Source organism: Sminthopsis crassicaudata, chromosome 4, assembly GCF_048593235.1.
Source record: "Sminthopsis crassicaudata isolate SCR6 chromosome 4, ASM4859323v1, whole genome shotgun sequence".
Lineage (NCBI taxonomy): Eukaryota > Metazoa > Chordata > Mammalia > Dasyuromorphia > Dasyuridae > Sminthopsis > Sminthopsis crassicaudata.
In genome coordinates, this window is record NC_133620.1 from 470,440,747 (window position 1) to 470,464,347 (window position 23,601).

Here is a 23,601-nt window from a genome sequence, read left to right on the forward strand (position 1 = left end):
GCCTTTTTAATTATAATTTTTTATTTATTAAAAACTAGAGAAATGTGAAGAATTATCTTAAGACACCAAAGAAATCAACTGACTTGCTGGAGATTTCAGAGCTGGTTTGGTCGACACCTTCCCCAATGTACATATATGTATATAATGTGTACAGAGGAAAAATGAAACATCCTAGAAACATTTGTAGATGGAGGTATGATTGATTGAAAAATGGCTCTGGGTTTGATGGGAAAATTTGGTAGTTTCTTTGGTAGCCTTTTGACGTAAAAGGCAAATCTTTGAGGCTCTTATTTAAGCCTTTGACTAGAACCATCCAAGCGAAGAAAGCAGCACAGCTGTGACGCTGAACAGATGCTGGACGGGGGCTGTGGCCCTTCAGAAGGGAAGCAGCTGAGAAAAGCCAGCTGAGTGATTGGTGGTGGATTGGAGGGAATGATGTCCTTGGCCCTGAGAAAGCCACCTTCCAGGCAGTGCGTTTCATTATGAATGGTTTGCCCTGGAAAGAAAAGCAGAAGTCTTACTAAGGCTGTGGGAGCCCAAAGAGTCAGGGTGCTGGTTGGACAACACGGTGTCCAGGCAACTGGCTGGTCTGGTCTCCGGGCTTCAGAGAAAACCAGTGTTTTGTTTGCTGATTCTCCGGCTTAAAAAGGACTGAAAAGAGAAAGAAAACCTTTCTAAACACTCTCTCTCAGAGGGTGGTTCATGGAAAGAGTTTTAAAGACCGGGTTCCTGCAGAGAGATGTCCCCAGCAGAGGGTCCGGGAGATCAGAGATGGGGCGGCTCACTCTGCGGCTGCAGGTGGTCCTCCAAGCATGTGTCTGTTCTTCACCGGAGCTATTGCACCTACTGCTGGAAGAGGTGATCTGGACTTATATCTATCTGTACGTTATTGTTTATATAATAATAATACGGGTGTGTATTCCTTTGTTGTCTGACTCCTTGTATCTCCATTTGAGGTTTTCTTGGCTAAGATACCAGAGATTCTAGCTCATTGTAACAGATGAGGAAACTGAGGCAAATGCACAGGGAGTGTCTGAGGCCCGATTTGAACTCAAGATGAAGCTTGACTAAAGGTCTGGGCTCTTTCCCCTGCACCAACCGAGCCTCCCTCCTCCTTACAAAAATGGTTATGATTAAAATCCAAGTGTCGTCATCGGGAGGGGTGAATCGTGATCGATAGAAAACCCATGGTGAGTGGGGACGTGTGTTTCCCTCCAACAGCCGAGGGCACCCCAAGAGTAGAAGCCGGCTGTAGAGTGGCGTGGTCCGAGGGGGGCGTGTGGATCCCAGACCGCTCACGTGCCCCTCACTTACTTCATTGAATTCGAGGGGCCTTTGGAACATACCATAGAGCTGTGTTCTTCTCTTACCCCCTCCCCCCCCCCCCGCCCCGTAAATGCCAGTTATGCTAACGAAGGCATCCAGATGTGCCGTGGGCTGTTTCAGGGAGCAGTGGGGTCCCCTTCATTGGAGGATTTCAAGCCCGAACACAGGCTGGGCCCACTGGAGAAGGGGGTTCTTGGGGAAAGGGTTTCTCCACCTCGCCCGGGCCACTGAACCCTCCTTTGGGATCGACCCCCATCCCCGCCCTCCCTTTACAGCACTCTAAGAGGCCATTTGGGGGGGCTATGGTCGGCTTCTCGGAGCTCTAACCACTTGCCCCTAGTTCCCCGTAGTCAGCCCTGTTCTGGCAGGGCGCCCTTAGAATCACCCTTCAGCTGGCGCTCCGAACCCCGCCCCTCTCCAGCTGCAGTGCAAATGTCGGCCTGGTGCGAACTGCGGCGCCTTACGGGGACTGGAATACTGAGAGGCGCGTGCGCAGTACGATCCCCATGGCTTTCCCTAGTTGGGATTTTATTTCCCAGAATGCACAGTTCCTACTACCATGACCTCTTTGTGTGTGGATTGATGCACTGAGCATTAAGGGAACGGCACTGACAAAAAAACTATGAAGGACCGGGGGCCTGGTCCTGGCGCCGGAGGAATGACTTCCGCTCGGCCTGGGGGCTTCAGCTGCGAGTGGCTGAGCCTGTGTGAAGATCGGGAGCGCTCCCCCTAGGGAACGGAGGCGGCGCATGCGCCCTCCGACTCCCTGGTCCGGGCATTGGGGGGGGGGTCCCTGAGTGAAAGTGGGAATGCGATGTATGGGAGTGGGTGGGAGAAGATAACTGCCGTGTTTTAAGGTGGCGTTTGGCGAGGCGCGTTCGTGTATGCACGTGGCCTCAGACCCACGAGTGCCCGTCTCCGTGCCCCCTCCCGCAGCCTCCCTTTATAGCGGCAGCACTCTCCCAGCCCCTCCCCCCTTCTCACTCCCTGCTCCGGGCGGCAGCCTGCTCTGGACGGGGAGCCCCGCCCCTCCGTCTCTGCGTTTCGCTTCCCCCTTGGGCCTCCGTGGGCCATTTCTTCGATTCTGTGGCCTCTGCTCCCTCTCACCCCTCGAAGAACCTCACGCTCGTTTTAACGGAGCTTGACTAGTCTCAAGTAACACGGTTTTTATGATTCATCGGCCCCCTAGCAACCTCCCCCGTTAAAGCATTCTAACCCCCCCAAACCCTCCTCCTCGCCCCCAGTGCAGCAGAGGCAACCCCCCGTTTGCGTGTGCAGACTGGGAGGTCAGCCCTGGGGAAGTGCGTGAGGACGCGTGGTCAGCGCAGGGCCAGAGCTCCAAAGCCTCTGCCGGGCATCCCGTGCCTGGGGTCAGGAAAATCTCGGCAGTTTCCTGGGAAATGGACCATTTCGTCAGGACCACGCCCCTTCTGAAAGTCCCGCCCTATACGCTTCTGTCCCTACGGGTCCTTTCCCACTGACTTCTTGGGGCTAAGGCCCGTTGGGGGCACAGCTGGGGCCAAGGGAACCCTAAGTTCCTGGGCCTGCTTCCACATTGCCCCCGAGGCGCTGGACCCCTGGGTACGTCCAACAACGAAGGCATTCCCGAGGCCTCCCCTCCCTTGTCCTTTTGCGTCTCTCTCCTCATAAGTGATTCTGAGCAGTTTTTTCATGATTGCTAACAAGGAAATAACTAAGCGTCTGTCAGATGTGCACTGTGTGAAAAACTGCTAAGCAAATTACAAATGTTATCTCATTCAAGCCCGGCGGGAGCTATTGCAGCTGAGGAAGGAGATGCACACAGAAGTTAATTGTCCAACTTCACCTAGGCTGGACTTTGGTCTTCCTGATCTTTCCTGGTCCTTTCTGGCAGTGAATGATGGGAGCCGCCGTCTCAGAACTCAGGCTGTGCCTCAAGCTGTGGACAGGGAAGAGGGAGGCAGGTAGTTATGGATCCAGAAATAGTTTTAGAGTCTGACCAGACTGTGAGGTGGGCGGTCCCGGAAGAAGAACGAGGGCTGAAACAGGGGCGGCCCCTTTACTGCGTTGGTTTGTTCCCTCCTCTGAGAAGGACCCAAGAGGAGGCCACCTGTGTGTTGGCTGGAGCCCCTGGGGAGGATCTTCTGGGATGTGGTAAATGAGGACCATGAAAACTGCAAAGGAGCTGCAGTCTCCACTCCTGGGCAGAGAACTCTCATGGGAAAGGTCACAGTCCATGAAAGCACTGGGAATAAAAGCTAGTGTGGAACTGGGCACAATTCTCTGCATGGCAGGTAGAAATTAATTCCAGGATTCCCTTGTACAAAGGGAGTAGTTGAACAGAGGGTGTGTGTGTGTGTGTGTGTGTGTGTGAGAATCAGATAGAGTGGGACAATGGGCAGTGGAGGACCCGCTCTCCTCCCAGGTGGGATTCTGCCTTCTGAGTGACTGGTGAGTGGCTGCAGAGACTCAGTTCTACAATGGAGTCGGTCACACTTTGGAGCAAGATGGTTGGTGTAAGTGCTGTGGATCAAAGTGAAGGGGTGCTGGCTCTAGGAGCGTAGGACACGACTTTCTTCGGTTTCATTTACAGGATTTGTTGGTGTGAATAACAAACTTCAAAGAAGGCAGTCTTCAAGCAGCCAGAATGGTGCAAACTAAGGCACGTGGTGATTGAGTGATCAACAATTAGGACAGGAAGGGTCCAGATTCCACTGCTGATCATTGTTACCTTCATGACTTCCAGTGGGCCCATTAACCTCTACAGGCCTTAATTTCCTCATCTATAAAATGGGCTGAATGAAATGGCAAACCATTCCAGTGTCTTTGCCAAGAAAACTTCAGATGGGGTCAAAGAGAGCCAGAAGCACCTGAGAAACAAGTGAATAACCACCAAAAGGTAGGGTTGCCTCCGTGGTCCTGGATCCTTTGTCAGAGCATCTCTAAGCTCAAGAGGATGAACCGATGTACAGATTTTATGGCTTATCTCTGCAACTTTACAGAAGACTTACACTGTTGCTTCACCCTGGCAGTTGTAGACCACAGTGTCTGCTTCTCCACAGACCCACCAGCAGCGCTCACTGAATACCTCTTAGTGGATTTCATCAGTTGGAGCTTGTGTCTGAGAGCCTCCATTTCATTTCAGTCATTACAGTTATGGAGAGTTTGAACAGTTTTCACGTAGCTTTTGCTAATGTGTTTTGAGGGCATGATTGTCAGCCAAAAACAAACAAACAAACAAAAAAAACAAACAAACAAAACAAAACAGTTGTCCATCACTTCAGGAATTGTTGGTAGTCAGTTATTGACATTTTTATCCATAATTCTCCTGCATACTCTCATTTCTTTTCCCAATTTTTCTTTTATCTTTCTTAGTGATGTTTAAAATCTTTTTTTTAAGGTCTTCCAAGAGAACCTTTTGAGCATGAGAGAAGCTCATCTTCTGCTCACTGTGCTGTTTTAAGGTGTTTAAGGCTGAGAGAACTTGAAATAAAGGGACTCCATTTTTGCCCATCCACATGCATCCCTGCCTTATCACTCCTCTTCTAAGACCAAGGACTCAGGCTGGTACCAAGATCCCTAGAGAGCTAGTCCGGATGATACAAATTTTTAATATATTGATTTTTCTAATTTTTAATATTTTCTCCATTGTGCTTGTTTTCTTTGTTTTCAGTTTTTTTTAATCACATTCTATTAATTATCTTTTTTACATTTTATTCGTATATAGTTTTTGAGAAACAATTTATCCTCTTGACGCTTGCTTTAGTTGTATCCCAGAAATTTTGGAACATTGTCTCATGTTTACAGTTGTCTTTGAAGCTATTCCTGTTTCTACAATCTGCTGTTTGCCCACATATTATTTAACATTTCAGTATTTATTTCATTTTCCACCTAAAACTAACTCTTGTAGTGCTCCTCAAATTGATTATTATTTAACTTATCATCTATGAAAGATGTTATTAGCATTTCTGATATATATATATGTATGTATGTGTGTGATATATATATATATATATATATATATATATGTATTTAATTTCCTTACATTTTCTCTGTATTTTAAGGCATAGTCTGTTTTTGTAAAGGTATTATTTGGCGCTTAGAAATATTGTATATTCATTTTATATTTTAATATACATGTATACATTAAATATACATATGAAAGCTGTCAACATTTTTGTTCTAAATTCTCTTAGTTTTGTAACTTTTAATCTTCCTGTCAATTTGTTCAATTCTGAGAGAAATATTAATATCCTACCATTTATTGTGTTCCTATCTGTGTCTTGCCATTCAGTTAATTTTTCTCTTTAGTGCATATATTTAATAAGGACATTGATTTTTTTGTTTAAGCATATTTAAACATACTGACATTTCCTTATTTATATCTTGGGATTGTGACTTTGTATTTTTGCTTAATATATCAGCATGGTTGTTTCTGAATTCACTTAATACAGAATAGCTTTTGGTCTAGCCTCTCATTTTGATTCTGTGTGGAACACACCTACTGGATTATGGGGCTTTGTTTTCTTATCTGTTCTGATATTTTCATTTTGTTGGCTTTAGTTTAGTCCTGTCCTACCTACATACAAACAGGAGCCACTAATCTAGATATAAATATAATGTCTGGGCTACCTTTCTGGAGGCCCTTGGGATGGGTCTTGGTCTCAGCAGGATAGTCACCACAAGGATAGTCAGAAACAGAGTCTAAAGTCTTTATTCTCACAGTCTGTGTCTGTTATACTCTGACCCAGTCTTGGTCTTAGTGGAGGAGTGCAGGAGGTAGGAGAGGTAGGCAGGAGGTCAAAGATGGAATAACTCATTTCCGGTCCTCTCAGCCTTTAAATACCTTAAATACACACACTGAGTATGTGTGAACTAGAGAACCATTGTCTCATCAATTCCTTTGAGTTAACACCTTATTTCTAGTACACTTCTCCAGAGTTCTGGCCCTCAACACATAAGGATCATGTTGAATGCATACTTAGTTTTAAAATGTAAGGTTATCTATGTTATGTTTTTTATTTATATTGCTACATTTCCCTCCAATTATGTTTTAATCTGGTTTGGGCTATATGATGGAGTGTTATGGAGTGTTGCTTGTCTGAAGCCTCCAGTTTAGTCCATTGACATGCAAATGTATATGTTAGGTTTTCAAAATCCTCCTCTTTTAAGTCAGTACTTTAACCTGAGGATTAATTTTTATTAAACCATTTTGATGCAATTGTACTCTTTCTTTCCATTTTTCTTATTCCCATTGAGCAATCCTTTCTGTAGACTGGTGGGTTTAGTTATTTTACTGGGGGTTTTTCCTTCCCTTTTTTATTCAAATACCTATTTATTCTCTTTTTTTGTCCCCTCTCCTATCTTGATTTGACTAGTTATAAATCTCCTCTCTTCCCCCCTTCAACTTAAGTTTTCTTTTCACGCACCTTTTTAAAGTAATTTTTTTCTTTCCCTTGATCACTTCATTTACTTTCTTCCCTTCCAGTCTGTTTTGAAAACATATTGTATGATACACAGGTTATATGGTATACATATTTACTTTATATCTGCTTATGAGTACATATATGTATGTATGCATGCACATGTGTACATACACACATGCTTTTTAAGACCTGTGGTCTATTAGTTTCTGAAAGTCAGACCTTTTTAAAGTGAATCTGATAGAATTGCCTCTGTGGATATATGTCCATTATCCCTAGCACCTGAGATTTGCTTTTTTTTTTTTCATCTTCAACAATCTGATGACTGAACCTTTGAATCATTTTGGCCAGTCAGTTGTAGTTTCCTTGGTCTTTGGTTTGAACTCTACATCACATAAAATCCACAGTCTAGAGTGGGAGTGAGAGGAGTGGGCTACTCCTTTGTTGGCTCTTTCCTGCCAAGTGACATAGAAAATGCTTTTTGGATTTGTGTATATTCTCAGAGAACTTCTCCTCTAAAATCATTTGAATTTAATGAGTATGAGAAAGCCATCAATTAGAATGAGATGGTCAAAAGCCATCAGTTCTAATACTTTGCATGTAATGAATGTGAAAATACCTCAAGGAGGGAGGGAAGGGAGCACAGCCCAGTGCCAAGAGTTGGGTTTGGGGCTAGAGAACAAGGTTCCAAATCCCTGCTGTGACCCTGGGCAGCTCAGTTTCTCTGGCCTTGAGTTGACTCCTGGAAAGTGGAGTATTTGGACTAAGTGGCCTCTGAGCACCCTGATACCCCTATCCACTGCACCACCTTGTCACCCTTCTCTTCTCATTCTAAATCCAGAGCTCTTTGGTCTTACAGCATTGAATGTGTAACTTCCATTGTAGTGAAACATTACAAAGAGTAATTGTTAGTGATTTATTAGTGCGCCCAGAAGTGTCCCGGTGTTTGCCTCTGTATCTTTAAGATTTTGTCGGTGACTCGGATAGGGGACGTCATGGTGTTTGCAGATGACAAAAGTGGAAGGGGTAATTAACACCATGACAGTGAGTCTACAAGAGCTTACTTTGTCCTATTATCAGGAATAAAGCCAATGCCGAAGGCAGCCCATCGGGTTCCCGTTACCTGCCGTAATCACAGAAAAGGGGAGGCCAGTTTCTTGGGTCTGTCTTGTATCATAGCCAAGAGAGACATTATGCACCAGCAACTACTCACTTAGACACAACGCACAAGCCAGGTTGTTCTCCAACTTGGCCCGGCTCTACCTTCTCCCCAGTTCCTCCCCAGGTCTTCCCTAGCCCTATTTCTGAACCTTTTTTTAAAAAAATAATCAAACTAGTCTAGAAATCATTTTTGGATTAGTCTTTGACCTTTTCACTACAACAAGGTTCCTTCTGACTAAGAGAACACTATGGTAGGAACCCAAAATGGGTTCTTCCAAGTTTGAATAAACTCGGCATTTTAAAATGTAGACTATTCTCAGCTTGCAGGCCATACAAAAAAGGATAAGTGAGCAGGCTTGGGCTGGCCTGTGGTGCTGCACCATAGGGGCGTGCTCCCACCTTGGGCCACCACCTCAAACTCGGGGCCCACACGTGGAGCAAGCATACAAGTGCAGACGGGCACAGGACTTTGGGGGTTGTAGAAGCCTGGAGCCCTGGGTGTCACAAGAGACTGCAAGACTCGGAGGTCAGAGATGTCTGGGGGGGGTGCATGTCTCCGTGTTCAAACTCGGGAAGGAAGGGCTTATGGTTGTCCCCAGGATCGGGGGTACCCACCTCGCAGACTCCCCGGTCACGTGGACCGAACCCAGACATAAAGAAGGGAACCACAAGCCCCGCAGTGCGCAGGAGGGCCCAGAAAGGACAGGAAAGCTGGGCATTAGAAACCAGGGGAAGACTCGGCTCTTTCACCCTGTCTATGGAGGAGCACCCCACTCCCGCGGCCCGGACCCGGGGACGGCCAGGGGAAACTCTTGTGCCACAGGGTTCAAGTGGGAGTTCTTCCTGAATCCCGGGGGGGTCTCCTCCTGACTGCCCTGGAATAAGTCCCCAGGGGCCCTTCAGCAAGCCGCACCTCTTTGCCTACCTCTACCATGGACAGCGCCCCATCCTCTCCTCTAAGTCACCAAATCCAGCGGGGGCGGGGGCAGCGGCCCTAGAAAAAGCTCAAGGAAAAGGATCGGGGGTTTGATGGCGGCAGCAAGGGAGACCCAGTGCCATTTAGAGTTGGGGTGCGGGGGCTCTTCTCGGTCCTGCTCCCGCTACAAATGATCCCCCCAAATAAACCTGGGGATGCAGGGACATTGTGCGGGAGGGGCGGGACACTGAATCATCCAATCATCTGTTACAGGAGGACCAGACAAAGCCGTCACCGTGGAGGAGAGACCTGAGGGACAACAGAAGGGTCAGTACCAGGTGAAATCAAACTCCAGGAAAAGAATGGAATCTCCACAAGCCTCTGTCAGGGTGCAGACTCAAAGCTTTGGGGCGTTTTAAAAAAAAGAGGGGGGAGGGCCGCAATGTCTCCTGGAACTTGTAGTCTAAGTCAACAACTCTCCTGCGCGCGCAGGACGAGACCTTCCTTTTCCGCACTCTACTTCCCAGAAGGCTTTGGGGATGGCCGGCCTGCGGTTCCATAGGCTATCCCGCTTGCCGCCTAGTTTAAGGTATCATGGTAATGCTACTTCCGCCTTTCTGAAAGCACCTCTGACTCCCTGACCCGGAGAAGGTAAAGCCAGCTTCGAACCGGCTCCTCGCTCGGGCTTTCCTGCTTCCTGTTCCGCCGGAGGCACCAAGGTGAGCTTGGGGGGACAATTTGAGTGAGCTCGTGGGGCGCCTGCTCCTGCTCTCCCCGCCCTCCTTATCCCCACCTTAGGTTCGCTTACCTAGCTGTTTAGGTCAGTGAGGATGCCCACTCGTCACCCAGCTCCTGGTGCCCTCATAGTAGTTGCATGATTGCTCATGCGCAGATTCGGCTGTCTCTGTGTGAACAGTAGACAGAAGGGTCTCCCGGCTTCAGTCGTGGCAGTGCGCACGCGCAACACCAGCTCCACCTATTGTAGTCATAGGTAGACTGAAGGCAGACAAACAAGCCCCAGACCTAACTATAGCTGGAATTGTGTCCACTGCTGAGTCCTAGTCCTGGGACCGTGCGTATGACTGAGTTGCTGTACATGTGTGTGCACGCAGGGGATGTGTATAAGCTCCTGAGAGTGCGCCAGTGCGAGCGTTTGTTAGGGGGCCTGTGAGTGTGCGTGTGCAGCCCCCTCATCTCCCGCAGCCGCCCTTCCCCCCTTGTCTCTTACCTTCACCCCTTTCAGGAAGCCCCCTCTGCTTACCCCCGTCCCTCCCCCCTCCCCCTCCTTCCCCAATCGTTCTCTGGTCACCTCTGCATCCTCTGTGCAGCATTGGAAGCCCTTTACTGGCCGGGCCCAGCCCGGCCTTCCTCCCTCCAAGAAACACAAGGTGAAGCTGGTATTAAAATGTCCTGGTGTGTACAAAGCACTAAAGATCTTTGGCAGCCGGTGTGTACTGAGTGTGTGTGTGGGTGTGGGTGTGTAGCATTTTTTTCCCGTCCCCATCCCTCCTGCCTCATTTCCCCAGGCCGGGATCGCTTCCTTTCCCCCTAGGTGTCTCCACAGCCTGCACAGAACACAGCAGGTGCCCGACCCTCAAACTCCCGCCGCTTTTCTGTCCAGCGCCCTTAGCTCTCACCTGCCCTTAGTGACTGAGCTCCTCAGAAGGACGGCCTGCCCTCGGGGCTCCTGCTTCCTCCTCCTCTGCCAGGCTCCCTTCCCAAGTGGGAAAGCCCCTGGGGCGGGGCTAGGGCAGGGGAGGCCCCTGGGGCGGAGCTAGGGCAGGGGAGGTCCCTGGGGCGGGGCTAGGGCAGGGGAGGTCCCTGGGGCGGGGCTAGGACAGGGGAGGTCCCTGGGGCGGGGCTAGGGCAGGGGAGGTCCCTGGGGTGGGGCGAGGACAAGGGAGGCTTCTGAGGTGGGGCTAGGACAGGGGAGGCCTCTGGGGCGGGGCTAGGGCAGGGGAGGCCTCTGGGGCGGGGCTAGGGCAGGGGAGGTCCCTGGGGCGGGGCTAGGGCAGGGGAGGCCTTTGGGGCGGGGCTAGGGCAGGGGAGGCCTCTGGGGCGGGGCTAGGGCAGGGGAGGCCTCTGGGGCGGGGCTAGGACAGGGGAGGCCCTTGGGGCGGGGCTAGGGCTGGGGAGGTCCCTGGGGTGGGGTGAGGATAGGGCAGGCCCCTGGGGCGGGGCTAGGGCAGGGGAGGCCCCTGGACCTTCTTCAGCAGCCCCGCCCTCTGTGAGAGGCTCCAGCACTCTTGAGCTCCCAGAGGTGCTGGGGAGGGGCACTTGTCCAGGAGCCCCTGCAGAGCGGTTCTGGGCCCCTCACAGCTTCTTTCTCCTCCAGCTCAGCCCTGCAAAGACCCTGCTCTTCCCAGGATGGAGGCCGAGCAGGGCCCGGCTTCTGGCTTCCTCATGGCCCCCTTTCAGGTGAGTCCCAGCTCCTCCCGCCCCTTTTCTCCTCCGGCTCGGGTCAGCGGGGCCACAAAGGCCGCGGGAGGCTGGCCCTGGCCCTGGGGCCTCCCTCCTGGTCAGCAATGGAGAGGGGTCAGTCAGGGCCCCTACAGGAGGTTCATATTTGGGCTGTGATCGTCAGTGTTGTGTTCGGGGTCACACGCCGGCTCATTCTCATGGGAGGTTTGGGGCTTCGGGAAGAAAGGGCCCCGGGCTTTGGGGGTTCTTGGAGAGGATTTCGGGGGGACCGCAGGGACCCCGGTGTGTGCAGGCTCCCGTGGCCCCCACAAGTAGGGGAGCAGGACCCCGAGGCGGGCTGGGTCTGTGGCTCAGCAGGTTTGTGTCTATTCAGGGCCTGGTGACCTTCTGGGACGTGGCTGTGGACTTCACATGGGAGGAGTGGAGGGTCCTGGAGCCGGCCCAGAGGGCCCTGCACAGGGACGTGATGCTGGAGACCTTCCAGAACCTGCTCTCTGTGGGTAAGCACCACTGTCCCCTTGGGGAGGGCAGAGCTGAGTTGGAGGAAGAGCTTCCCGGCTGCCAGTCCTTGTGCAAGCCCCGCCCCTTTGTGCCCAAGAGGAAGGGGGCTTCTGCAGTGACTGTCCTCCGGGCCTCTCTTCAGCAGCCAAAGGGCCCCCCTCCCAACGTGAGCTCCCCCTGCCCTTCTAGGCTTTTCCCACACGTTTCAGTCTGCCTTCCATGGGTCCGAAGGGGTGACTCCTTGGGGTTCATGATACATACAACACTTTCTGACTCCTGTCTGCAGCTTTGTGAACCTAGAAGTGTCCCCCCTACATGGAGAGCCCAGTGGTCCCCCAGTCAGTTTTAGCAGGGAAGGAAACCACAAGACACTGAGGGAGCTGAGAAGTCCAGGGGTGAGGGAGAGCCCCTGAAAGGGCCGTCTCTGATGGGCAGATGGGGCGTCTTATTCTGGGAAGCACACGGAGGTCGGTGTCCAAAGCTCCCACGATGGGCCTGTTCCTATTTTTCACTGTCTCTTCGATCCCTGAGGACCTTGTATATTCCCCCCCCCCCCCCCCAGCAGTTGTGGCTGGATGCTGGAGTCAGGACACAGCCAGGGGGAGCTGGGCCTTCTAGGGGCTTTGCAGCTTCCTCCAGGCAGCCCAGCCCGGCCCACTCTCCACATCTGTCCTCAGGGGAGCTCAGCCCTGGGACTGAGGAGATCTAGCTCCGAGTCCAGGTGGAGGCCTGGCTAGACTGAAGATGCCCTTGGATAAAGAGCTTGAATTCCAGTGAGCGGGTCTGGGACAGACGGCACAGATGGAGGGAAAGTGGACCCAGGGTCGGGGCCCTGCTGCAGGGGGAGACAGAGCTGGGAGCTTCAGAGCCCTCTGGGCATCCTCCCCCCCTGCTTGTCCCCCATTAAGTTCCAGATGTTCTGTTCCAGGGATTCCTGTTTCCAGACTGGATGTGATCTCTCTGTTGGAGAAGCCAGAAGGAGCCTGGAGTCCCGAGAGCAGAGACTGCAGTGGGTCTCATCAAGGTGGGTGAAGAGCAGGCAGATGCTGGGAGGCGGCCCCCTCTGCCTCGTTCTCTGTTCTGTCCAGTATGGCGGTGCCTTGGATCCAAGGCAGGAGGGCTTGGCTGCTGTGTCTGCATTGTGGTAGCCTGCTGATCATAGCTCTCCTGTATTTGGTTTTATACTTTTGTTACTTTTGTGCATTTGATATTCTATTTCAGAGAAACTATCATTTGTTTTAGAAATTGGAGAGTTTAAACAGTTCTTAATGGCTCTTGCTCATTTGTGCTTATTTATTTATTTTTTTTAAATATTTTTTGATGTTAATTTGGCCATATTCATACTTTCCCTAAAACATTAATCTTGCCCGTTGTTCATAGCATAAATTTCACTTAGTCGTTGTGTATGCTTTCCTTAATATACTGTTGCTGTAGCTCACTTGCCTAATTTAAATCTTTGTGCCACTATTCATTAGAGACTCCGGTATATCATGAGCTCTTTTTGTCTGCTTGGTTTTTAAAAGTGGATTTAGGTCACAGAGGTGTTTTCCCACCTTATGTAATGGAAGCCGTTATTCTTTGAATGGTTGGTAGAAATCACTCATAGGTTTATCTTCTCTAGAGTTTTTTCATTTGAAATTCCGTCATAACTGATTTGATCTATTTTTCTGAAAATGAGTTATTTCAATTCTCTATTGCTCTTTATTAAGTTCTTTATTCCTTGGTTGACTATTATCTATTTCACTGAAGTCATCATCCATTTTGTTGGCATATAATTGATCAAAAGCTTTTTGTTCATTCATTGTTATGTCTGATTCCTTGTGACCCCGTGGACCACATAAAACTACGCCCTTCTATCCTCCACTATCCTCTACAAGTCTTTCTAAGTTCATGTTTTTCTTTCCATGACCCGATCTAGTGATTTCATCTTCTCTTCATGTGGCCAGAGTATTTCAGCTTCATCTTCAGGATTTGCTCTTCCAGTAGATAACTTATTATTTCTAATTAATCATTACCTTTATTTCTTTCCTTTGTAGTTTTTAAAAAATTTCCTTAGGGACATATTTTCTTCCTTATATCTACCTACTTTATTCCCTTTTCCTCCCTTTTCTTTCCTCCTTCCCAAACACAAAAAACTCTCTTCCTCTAACTTCTCTATATCATATATAACCTTCCCTAGTATACTTGAAGACATTAAGGCTGTAAAGAAGCCTTAAAATCTTTTTTCTCTAGTAGAATATAATCATGTAATTATTATCTAGTCCCTTACTTTAGGGTCAGATGTATTTACTGTTCTCAATTTCTCTTGTCCCTTGTGATTACATTTCATAATGTTAATTCGATTCTGATTTTAATCAGGAGTACTTAAAAATCCTTTGTTTCATTAGAGGTCCTTTTTTTCCCTGTTGGATTTTATTTAACTTTGCAAAGTAATGTTATTCTTAATTGTAAGCTAATGCCTTTTGGATTTGGGAATCCAGTTCCAAATTGGAGGAATTTTAAATTTCCTTCTCATCATAGTGATAGCTGCTGAGTCTTGTGTGGTACTAAGTCACCTAGACTCTAGGCCTTCCTAAGGATGGCTTCAGAGTGCTTTTCATTGTCCAGATGTTCTGCTGTATTCTTTCCTTTACTTAGGTTGAACGTCCTAAAATCCCTGCATCTTTTAAGGATGAGCTGTTCTCTAGCCCTAGAACCTTTCATCTCCCATTTTATAAGTTTCTTTACCTAAATGGAGAACTTGACAATTGTCTCTTACATTTCTTATGCATTTCAACCTATGGATTTAATATGTTGAGACCTCTTTTTTTTTTTCTAATACTCAGTTTTTATTTTCAAAATAAATGCAAATATAGTTTTCAACATTCACCCTTGCAAAACCCTGTGTTCCAAATTATTTTCCCTCCCTTCAATCCACCCCCCTGCCATATACAGCAAGTAATTCAATGTCTTAAACATGTAATTCTTCTAAACATATTTCAGCATTTATCATGCTGCACAAAAATAATCAGATTAAAAGGAAAAAAAGTGATAGAAAAACAAGCAAGCAAACAACAACCAAAAAGGTGAAAATACTACATCATGATCCACATTCAGTCTTCCCTGGGTCAGAGAGAGTCCAGATTCCACTGCTGATCATTGTTACCTTCATGACTTTCAGTGAGTCCGTTAACCTCTCCAGGTCTTAGTTTCTTCATCTATTAAATGGGCTGAAGGAATTGTCAAACCATTCCAGTGTCTTTGACAAGAAAAGTTCAGATAGGGTCAGAGAGAGGCAGAAGCACCAAATGTGGGGTTGCCTCAGTGGTCCCGGATCCTTTGTCACAGCATCTCTACCTTCATAGGGATGAACTGATGTACAGATTTTATGATTTATCTCTGCTCTTTTACAGAAGAATTACACTATTGCTTCATTCTGGCAGTTGTAGACCACAGTGTCTGCTTCTCCACAGACCCACCAGCAGCACTTACTCAATACCTCTCAGTGGATTTCATCGGTTGGAGTTTGTGTCTGACAGTTTCTTTTTTATTTCAGTCATTAGAGTTATGGAGAGTTCAAACGGTTTTCATGTAGCTTTTGCTAATTTGTTTTGAGGGCACGATTATTGGCTCAAAAAAAAAAAAAAAAAAAAAAAAAAAGAATCAGTTGGCCATCACTTGAGGAATTGTCAGTCGTCAGCTCTTGACTTTTTTTTTTTTTTTCACAATTCTCCTGCACAGCTCTTATTACTTTTCCCAGGTTTTTTTCTATCTTTCTTAGTGAAGTTTAAAATCTTTTTTGAGATATTCCAAGAGAACCTTTTGAGCTTGAGAGCAGCTCATCTTTCCCTTGGAAGCTTCCCATGTAGGCCCTTTGCCATTGCAATCCTTTTCTGGATTTGTGTTCTGGTCTTCTGTCACCAGAGTACCTTTCTATGAAAAAGGTGTTTTTGTGCTTTTTTGATAATTTTTTTTAAAAGTTGAGTTGTTCTCCTCGGGCACAGGGGAGATGATCCCAAGTTTTCTGTTTAAGGGGACAAGGGCCTCTCACTGATTTCCATTCTGGAGCCTGCAGTGTTGCAGGCTTTTCTTCCATGCTTGGTTGACAAAGCCAAGCGCCGCCTCTTTTCCCAGGGTTCTCAGGCTCGCAACTTACCTTCTGTGGTTGGCTTAGGTCTCATATTTGGCATGCTGAACTCCTGGCCCCCTGAGCCATGAGGGAGGGACCAATGCTGTGCTTTGGCTAAAGCCTCCCACTAGATTTACACATAGTGCCTGTGAAGGGGTGCATCCCTTCCCCACCCCTTGCCTGCTCCCCAAATGAGACAGTTCTTTTCTGTAGTTGTCCCAAAATATCTTAAGCTGGAATATTGTTACCCTCTAAGTGTTTGTGAATCCTATCACTTCAAAATCTGTTCTAAGTCTTGATGTACCATTGATTCCGAGGGAAACGGGAGAGCTGAGGAAATGTCCTGGCTTCTGTTAACCATCTTTGCTTCACTGTCCTGCTGGGCTCTCTTTCAACTTTGACTTTTATTTATATAGTCACTTCCCCCTGCTTTGTGCCATATACAATTTTTATTAGACTGCCATATGTATTTTAATTTGGTTTATTGATAAAGTCTTTATGAAAAAGAAATATTATTCACTATATAGTGATGTCCTTAAGGAGTTTCTTACTTTTCATTATATTTCTATTTTTTCATTTAAAAAATGTTTGTTGTTTTTTTTTTCCCCAGAAAAATATTATGGAAACCAAATTCATTTCCTGCTATGTTATGTCTCTCTCCTTGACTGCTTTAAAAATAATTCTGTCAAAATCTTAGCCAGGCTTAAAATCAGGAAGACTCATGTTCCTGAGTTCAAATCTGGCCTCACACCAGCTGTGTGATCCTGGGCAAGTCACTTAGTTCTGTTTGCCTCGATTTATTATCAGTAAAATGTGTTGAAGAAGGAAATAGAAAACCCTCAAAAGGGATCATTGGACATAAGTGAAAAGCCTGAATGAAAACAAAATCTCATTGTAGATTGATGATACAAAGTCTGAATGAATTGAATTTTATATTGACTACCTCTCTTCACAAATTGGTAATCAGCAAACTCTGTTAAAAATAATTTCCTAAAAATCTAGTGGTCACATGTTTTTTCATAAGTTTTTAGAAAACCACCTGCTCAGTCTAAAGATGTATATCTTTTGTTTGCATGAATTCCAAGTGGATTGACTTTGTGGTTGGGTAATTCTCTGAGCTGGATTTTGTCCTTTCCCTATGGCTTGCGACTCTTCTGTCATATGTAAAGGGCTGAAATTCTTGAGTCAATGCACTGAGGTCAGATAATCGAGCACTTGAGGCTAATTATTGATTGGACAATATAAGAATATGCTTGGAAAATGGCCCTTCCCACTATCCTGTGCTGGCCCAGTTGTTGGTGTAGACAGAGAATTGTGGAAGGAACTAGGAGGTGAAGTGAGAGTAGCCAGACTCAACACTGGGCAAGAGATGAATAGCTGAGGTGGTAGAGATTCTGCTTCCATCCCCTTGACGTCTGAAGACCAAGAATAAAGCCTTTTGCTTATCCTGACTCCAGCTGATTCTAAGGTATCCAGGATGCTAACGCGGTCTTCACAGTCATAGAAGAGATTTGTTTTAATTTAGTATGTGATGTCATCAAGTTAGTACCTTCACTGCCTTGGAATGTCACGTATTTTGTTCAGGCCCCTTAGTTCTGTAATATTTCTTACAAGTCTTTCCTTAGACTTGTTCCTGAAAGCAGTCCTGTTATCCGCGATGCAGAGCGAGCATTATTCTTATCTGGAGAGATGGAAATGAATATTTCTTATAGGGAAGACTGTTTTGTCTCAAAACAGCAAAGGATGGCTGCTGACACTTTTATTGGTTTCTTTCAGATTCCTTTAGCGAAGACACTGGATTTCAAGCTAAGAACTTGAACATGGTGCAGAGCATTTGTCTGGAGACATCCTCTGAGAAGAGGCTCCCAAAGGGCATGGCCTGGCACTGCAACATGAACGAAGCCAGGGAATATGATATGAATTTAGAGAAACAGAAGAGCCCATCCAGAGAAGGGACCATTCCCAGAATGACTTTGAGTAATGGGAATGTGCCTCAGTGTATGCCAATTGGGAAGAGCTTCAGCCTTGGGCCAGTCTTTGCTGGAACTGTGGAGAAAAGTCTGGATATATATAAGACAGTTGGAAAGAGCTTGAGGGGTTTTTCCAGCCTAATTACTTATAACACATTTTCTTCAGAGAAGAACTTTTCTAAGTATGGGAAAGGCAAGAAACTTTTCAGGTATCACTCAGAATTATTTAAGTTTCATAGAATAGATGCTAGAGAAAATCTACATGAAGAGAGGGAATGTGGAACAGTATTTAAAAGATCAGATCTTATTGAGAATCAGAGAAGTCCCATAGAATACGATCATTATAAACATAGTAAGTATAGAAAAGACAATTTCAAAAAAGGAAGCTTGACTGAACTTAAGATAAATCATGCTGAATTGAAACCCTTTAAATGTGATGAATGTGATAAGCCTTTTGGTAGGAGGGAAAACCTGATTGCACATAAGAGAACTCATACTGGAGAGAAACCTTTTATTTGTAATGAATGTGGAAAAAGCTTCGGCCATAAAGGAAACCTGATTGCTCATCATAAAATTCATACAGGGGAGAAATCTTTTACATGTAATGAATGTGGAAAAAGCTTCATTAATAGGGCAAATCTTATTTCTCATCAGAGAACTCATACAGGAGAGAAGCCCTTTGCTTGCCATGAATGTATGAAATGCTTTAGTCACAGGGGAACCCTTGTTATCCATCTCCGAACTCATACCAGAGAGAAACCATTTGAATGTAATGAGTGTGGGAAAGCATTTCGCTTTAGGGGAACCCTTATTGGACACCAGAGAACTCATACTGGAGAGAAGCCATTTGTATGTAAGGAATGTGGGAAATGCTTTAGCCGGAGTGACCATCTCACTTGTCATCAGAGAGTTCATACTGGAGAGAAACCCTTTATATGTAATGAGTGTGGGAAAGACTTTTCCAAGAGAGCAAGTCTTATTAAACATCAGCAAAGTCATACAGGAGAAAAACTCTTTGAATGTAATGAATGTGGAAAAGTCTTCACCCGGATGGCAAACCTTATTACTCATCAGAGCACTCACACTGGAGAGAAGCTTTTTGAATGTAACATATGTGGGCAAACCTTCATCACCATGAAATACCTCATTGATCATCAGAGAATTCATATCGGAGAGAAACGCTTTGTTTGTAATGAATGTGGGAAAGCCTTCAGCCAGAAAGGATACCTCATTTGTCATCAAGGAGTTCATACGGGAGAGAAACCCTTTGAATGTAATGAATGTGGGAAAGCCTTCAGTCGGAGGGTATACCTTATTGTACATCAGAGAACTCACACTGGAGAGAAGCCATTTGTATGTAAGGAATGTGGGAAAGGTTTTAGCCGGAGGGACCATCTTACTTGTCATCAGAGAGTTCATACTGGAGAGAAACCCTTTATATGTAATGAGTGTGGGAAAGGCTTTTCCCAGAGAGCAAGTCTTATTAAACATCAGCAAAGTCATACAGCAGAAAAATTTTGAATGAATATAATGAATGTGGAAAAGTCTTTACCCAAATTGTGAATACATCCAGCCATTCTGGAGAGCAATTTGGAACTATGCTCAGAGAGTTATCAAAGTGTGCATATCCTTTGATCCAGCAGCAGTGCTACTACTGGGCTTATATCCCAAAGAGATCTTAAAGAAGGGAAAGGGACCTGTATGTGCAAGAATGTTTGTGGTGGCCAGAAATGTGGATGCCCATCAATTGGAGAATGGCTGAATAAATTCTGGTATATGAATATTATGGAATACTATTGTTCTGTAAGAAATGACAACTGGATGATTTCAGAAAGGCCTGGAGAGACTTACATGAACTGATGCTGAATGAAATGAGCAGGACCAGGAGATCCTTGTATACTTCAACAATAATACTATATGATGATCAATTCTGATGAATGTGGCCATTTTCAACAATGAGATGAACCAAATCAGTTCCAACAGAGCAGTAATGAACAGAACCAGCGACACCCAGCGAAAGAACTCTGGGAGACGACTATGAACCACTACATAGAATTCCCAATCCCTCTAATTTTGTCCGCCTGCATTTTGGATTTCCTTCACAGGCTAAATATACACTACTTCAAAGTCCGATTCTTTTTGTACAGCAAAACAACTGTTTGGACATGTAGACATGTGTTGTATTTAATTTATACGTTAACATATTTAACATATATTGGTCAACCTGCCATCTGGTGGGGGGGAGGAGGGGAAAAATTAGAACAAAATGTTTGGCAATTGTCAATATTGTAAAATTGCCCATGCATACATCTGGTAAATAAAAACTATTAAAATAAAAAAAAAAAAAGAAAAGTCTTCACCTGGAGGACAAACCTTATTACTCATCAGATAACTCACTGGAGAGAAACTCTTTATATGTAATAAGTATAGGGAAGCCTTTAGCTACCAAGTAACACTCACTTGTCATCAAAGAACTCATAATGGAGAGAAACTCTTTGAATATCAGGAGTGTGGGAAAGCTTGTAACCAGAAAGCAAACCTCATTATCCACTAGAGAACTCGTATAAAAGCAAAACCCTTTGCATGTACTGAATATGAGGAAGGCTTTAGTTGGAGGTCTAACCTTATTACTCACCAGAAAATTCATACTGGAAAGGAACAGAATGTGTTGAAATAGACTTCACACAGGTGCTTCCCTTCACTGCCACCAGATAATTCATATGATTCTGACAACTCAGTAGGAGAAACATCTGTCCTTTCTAAAGTCATTCATTGTACTTCTTTTTGATTAACATGCCACCTACATTTCTCAACCTGTGCCTTTTTCATCCCCTCTAAATCCAACACGTGAAAAAAACTGACATTGTTTGCACTTTTGCACACTGGAAAGTCCACCATATTTGTAAAGAAATGGTGATGGAGTACCAGGGTCTTTCCTTGGAAGTTGATTTTGGTTTTTATAACCTCTTTAATCTAATTTCTAATGTATTGATTTATATGATTTTCAATATTTTCTCCATTGTGCTTGTTTTCTTAGTTTTCAGCTTTAAAATATGATATTCTATTGATTAATTTTTTTATATTTTATTAGTATACAGTTTTTGAGAAATTATCCTTTTGATGCCTGCTTTAGTGTGTATGCCAGAAATTTTGGAATATTGATTCAGTTTTACTATTGTTTTTGAAGCTGTTCCTGTTTCAACAATCTGCCCCTTGACTGACATATTTAGCATTTAGCTATTTCAGTTTCCATTTAAAACTTAACTTTTGGAGTGCTCTCTGAATTGATTATTATTTAACTTATATTATCATCTGTGAAGGAAGGGATTAGTATTTCTGATATAACTTTCCTTTTCAATATCTCTGTTTTAAGTCATATTCTGTTGTAAAGATACTATTTAGTGCTTAGAAATATTGCACATTCATGTATTCATGAATACAATACACATATACATTTGATATACATATAGAAGGTACAATTCTTTTAGTTCTAAATTCTCCAACTGTTTGCTTAATTCTGTAGTTTATTTTTTTCAATCTTCCTGTCAATTTGTTCAATTCTTAGAGGAAGATTAATATCAACACTTATTGTGTTCCTATCTGTGTCTTGCCATTCCTTTAATTTTTCTCTTTGGTGCATATTTTTAATAAAAACATTGATTTTTTTTGTTTATAGTTCTTTTAAGCATATTGACATTTCCTTATTAATGTCTTGGGATTATGAATTTGTATTTTTACTTAATGTAGCAGTATGATTGCTTTTTGAATTCACTTAATGTAAACTAGCTTTTAGTCTAACCTCTCATTTTATTTGTATATCGAACACACCTGCTGAATTATGGAACTTTGTTTTCTTAACTGTTCTGACTTTTTCATTTTGTTGGATTTAGTTTAGTCCTATCCTACCCACATACAAATAGGGGCCACTAATCTACACATAAGGATCCATGTGGAATGCCTACTGACCTAATTTTAAAATGTATTATCTATGTTGTTTTTTATTTGTATTGCTATATTTTTCCAATTATGTTTTAATGTGATTTGAGCTGCATGATGGAGTGTTATAGATTGGTTGTCTAATACCTCCGGTTTAGTCCATTGACATACAAATTTATGTGTTAGGTTTTTTAAATCCTCCCCTTTTAAGTCAGTATTTTATGCCAAGGATTAATTTTTATTAAACCATTTAGATGCTATTGTATTCTTTCTTTCCATTCTTCTTATTCCCATTGATCTATCCTTCTATAGACTTGTGGATTTAGTTATTTTACTGGGGGGTTTTCCTTCCTTTTTTCATTCAGATACCTATTTCTTCCCCTTTTTTGTTCCCTCTCTTTCTTATCTGAAGTTGACTAGATAAAAACCTCCTCTCTTCCCCAGGTCCTCAACTGAAGTCTGCTTTTTGTGCACTTTTTAAAAATAAATTTTTCTTTGCTTTGATTACTTCATTAATTGTCTTCCCTTCCAATTTGTTTTAAAAACTTATTGTGTGATATACAGGTTATATGGTATACATACTTTTGTATATTTGCTTATAAGTACTTATATGTATTATCCATACACATATATACATACACACATACTTTGTAAAACCTGTGGTCTTATTTTCTGAAAATTAGACCTTTTCAAAGTGACTTTTATGTTATTTGTTAAGGACCATGCCTACGTGTCAATTTTCCAGAAGCTGCTAAAGATGTGAATCATAATACATCTGAAGAAATTGCAAACATTGCAGATGTTGCTTGTAGATTGGGAATGAAATAAATTATAGGCAAGAAGGAAGAGGAGAGATGATAGTATCACTGCTCCTTCCACTTTTCCTCCTCCCTCCACCTTCAAAGGCGAAATTGAGGGAGAAGGTCTAGAGATGGGAAATGCCCTAAAGGTCCTTGCTCAGGGTGTATGCTGAACTGAGCTGTGAAAGTGAGAAGTACCACACCTCTTAGGCTCATCAACATAGTCCTTAAGGTACTTAACTCTTTTTCTGCCCAACTTAATATGCCTTCCAGCTTCTTTGTCAGTACCATCCCCTTACTGCTCTTTTTCCTCACACTTCCTTGTCTGGCTGTCTACATTAAAATTTTTCCTTGCTTTAGAACTTGTGGGATTCCTTAAAACCAATTTTATTATATCATACATGTTTCCTCGGGACCTGAATCAGGGCCCATATCTTTGTAATATCCAATTAGTTGTTTTCCTAGTATCTTCCATATTGGGGGCATGATGCAGAGTCTTTAAAAGTTCAGTACCCCAACATCATCAGTCAGCCAAGAAGCAACATGATGGGGGAAGGGGATTGCAGTTAGGGAGGATAGAGCTATATGCTGCTGGAACTACTGAGATATCCCCTGGAGAGCTGAAATTTATCCCTGTCCAGCCCATAGATCTCTTGCCTCTGTACACAGTTGGCTTGACCATTTAACCTCCTGAGAGTGCTTACAAAAAGTGCATTCATACACTGATGTGGGAAACTGGGGAATGTGTAACTAATATTCCAGTCACTAATACAGATAGACAATATATATATGACTTATCACCCAGGAGAAGTAGTAGCAGCAGGCCTCCTGATACACAATTTGGTGATATTCACCTAGATTTTGACTCCCAACAACAGAATTCAGGAATATTTTACCCTGAGTCTGTTAGAGCTGATCGTCCTCTGTTCATTATCTATGTAAGTGGTATACCATTGAAAGGGTTAGTAGACATGGGTGCAGATCTTACAGTCATTAGAGGTGCCAGCCCAGACACTAGCCAAAGATTAAGGCAGACACCTATAAGTCTGGTGTAGGAGGA

General features: G+C 44.5%; 2 protein-coding genes and 1 long non-coding RNA gene across 3 annotated transcripts in view; 2 read left to right on the forward strand and 1 right to left on the reverse strand.

Annotated features, from left to right (window-relative positions):
- LOC141540367 (uncharacterized) overlaps positions 1–23,601 on the forward strand; it is a 61,273-nt gene that overhangs the window by 24,186 nt on the left and 13,486 nt on the right. The window lies entirely within an intron of this gene.
- Positions 6,986–10,540, reverse strand: LOC141540371 (uncharacterized). Its single transcript, XR_012481532.1, has 3 exons — positions 10,443–10,540; positions 9,614–9,781; positions 6,986–9,114 (listed from the first exon to the last, which is right to left on the reverse strand). It is a non-coding gene; the product is annotated as an uncharacterized LOC141540371 (long non-coding RNA).
- On the forward strand, positions 9,106–22,245 carry LOC141540370 (uncharacterized). Its single transcript, XM_074264317.1, has 5 exons — positions 9,106–9,524; positions 11,141–11,223; positions 11,600–11,726; positions 12,656–12,751; positions 17,612–22,245. Exons 2-5 carry the CDS (start codon positions 11,173–11,175, stop codon positions 19,324–19,326), a joined length of 1,989 nt encoding a protein of 662 aa, XP_074120418.1. The 5' UTR covers positions 9,106–9,524; positions 11,141–11,172; the 3' UTR covers positions 19,327–22,245.

Excerpts from the sequence above, each read along its gene's own strand:
- LOC141540370 (XM_074264317.1), top strand. The coding sequence starts at position 11,173 with ATGGAGGCCGAGCAGGGCCCGGCTTCTGGCTTCCTCATGGCCCCCTTT. Across the intron at positions 11,224-11,599 it reads TCCTCATGGCCCCCTTTCAG|GGCCTGGTGACCTTCTGGGA; the intron begins GTGAGTCCCAGC and ends GTGTCTATTCAG. Across the intron at positions 11,727-12,655 it reads CCAGAACCTGCTCTCTGTGG|GGATTCCTGTTTCCAGACTG; the intron begins GTAAGCACCACT and ends GTTCTGTTCCAG.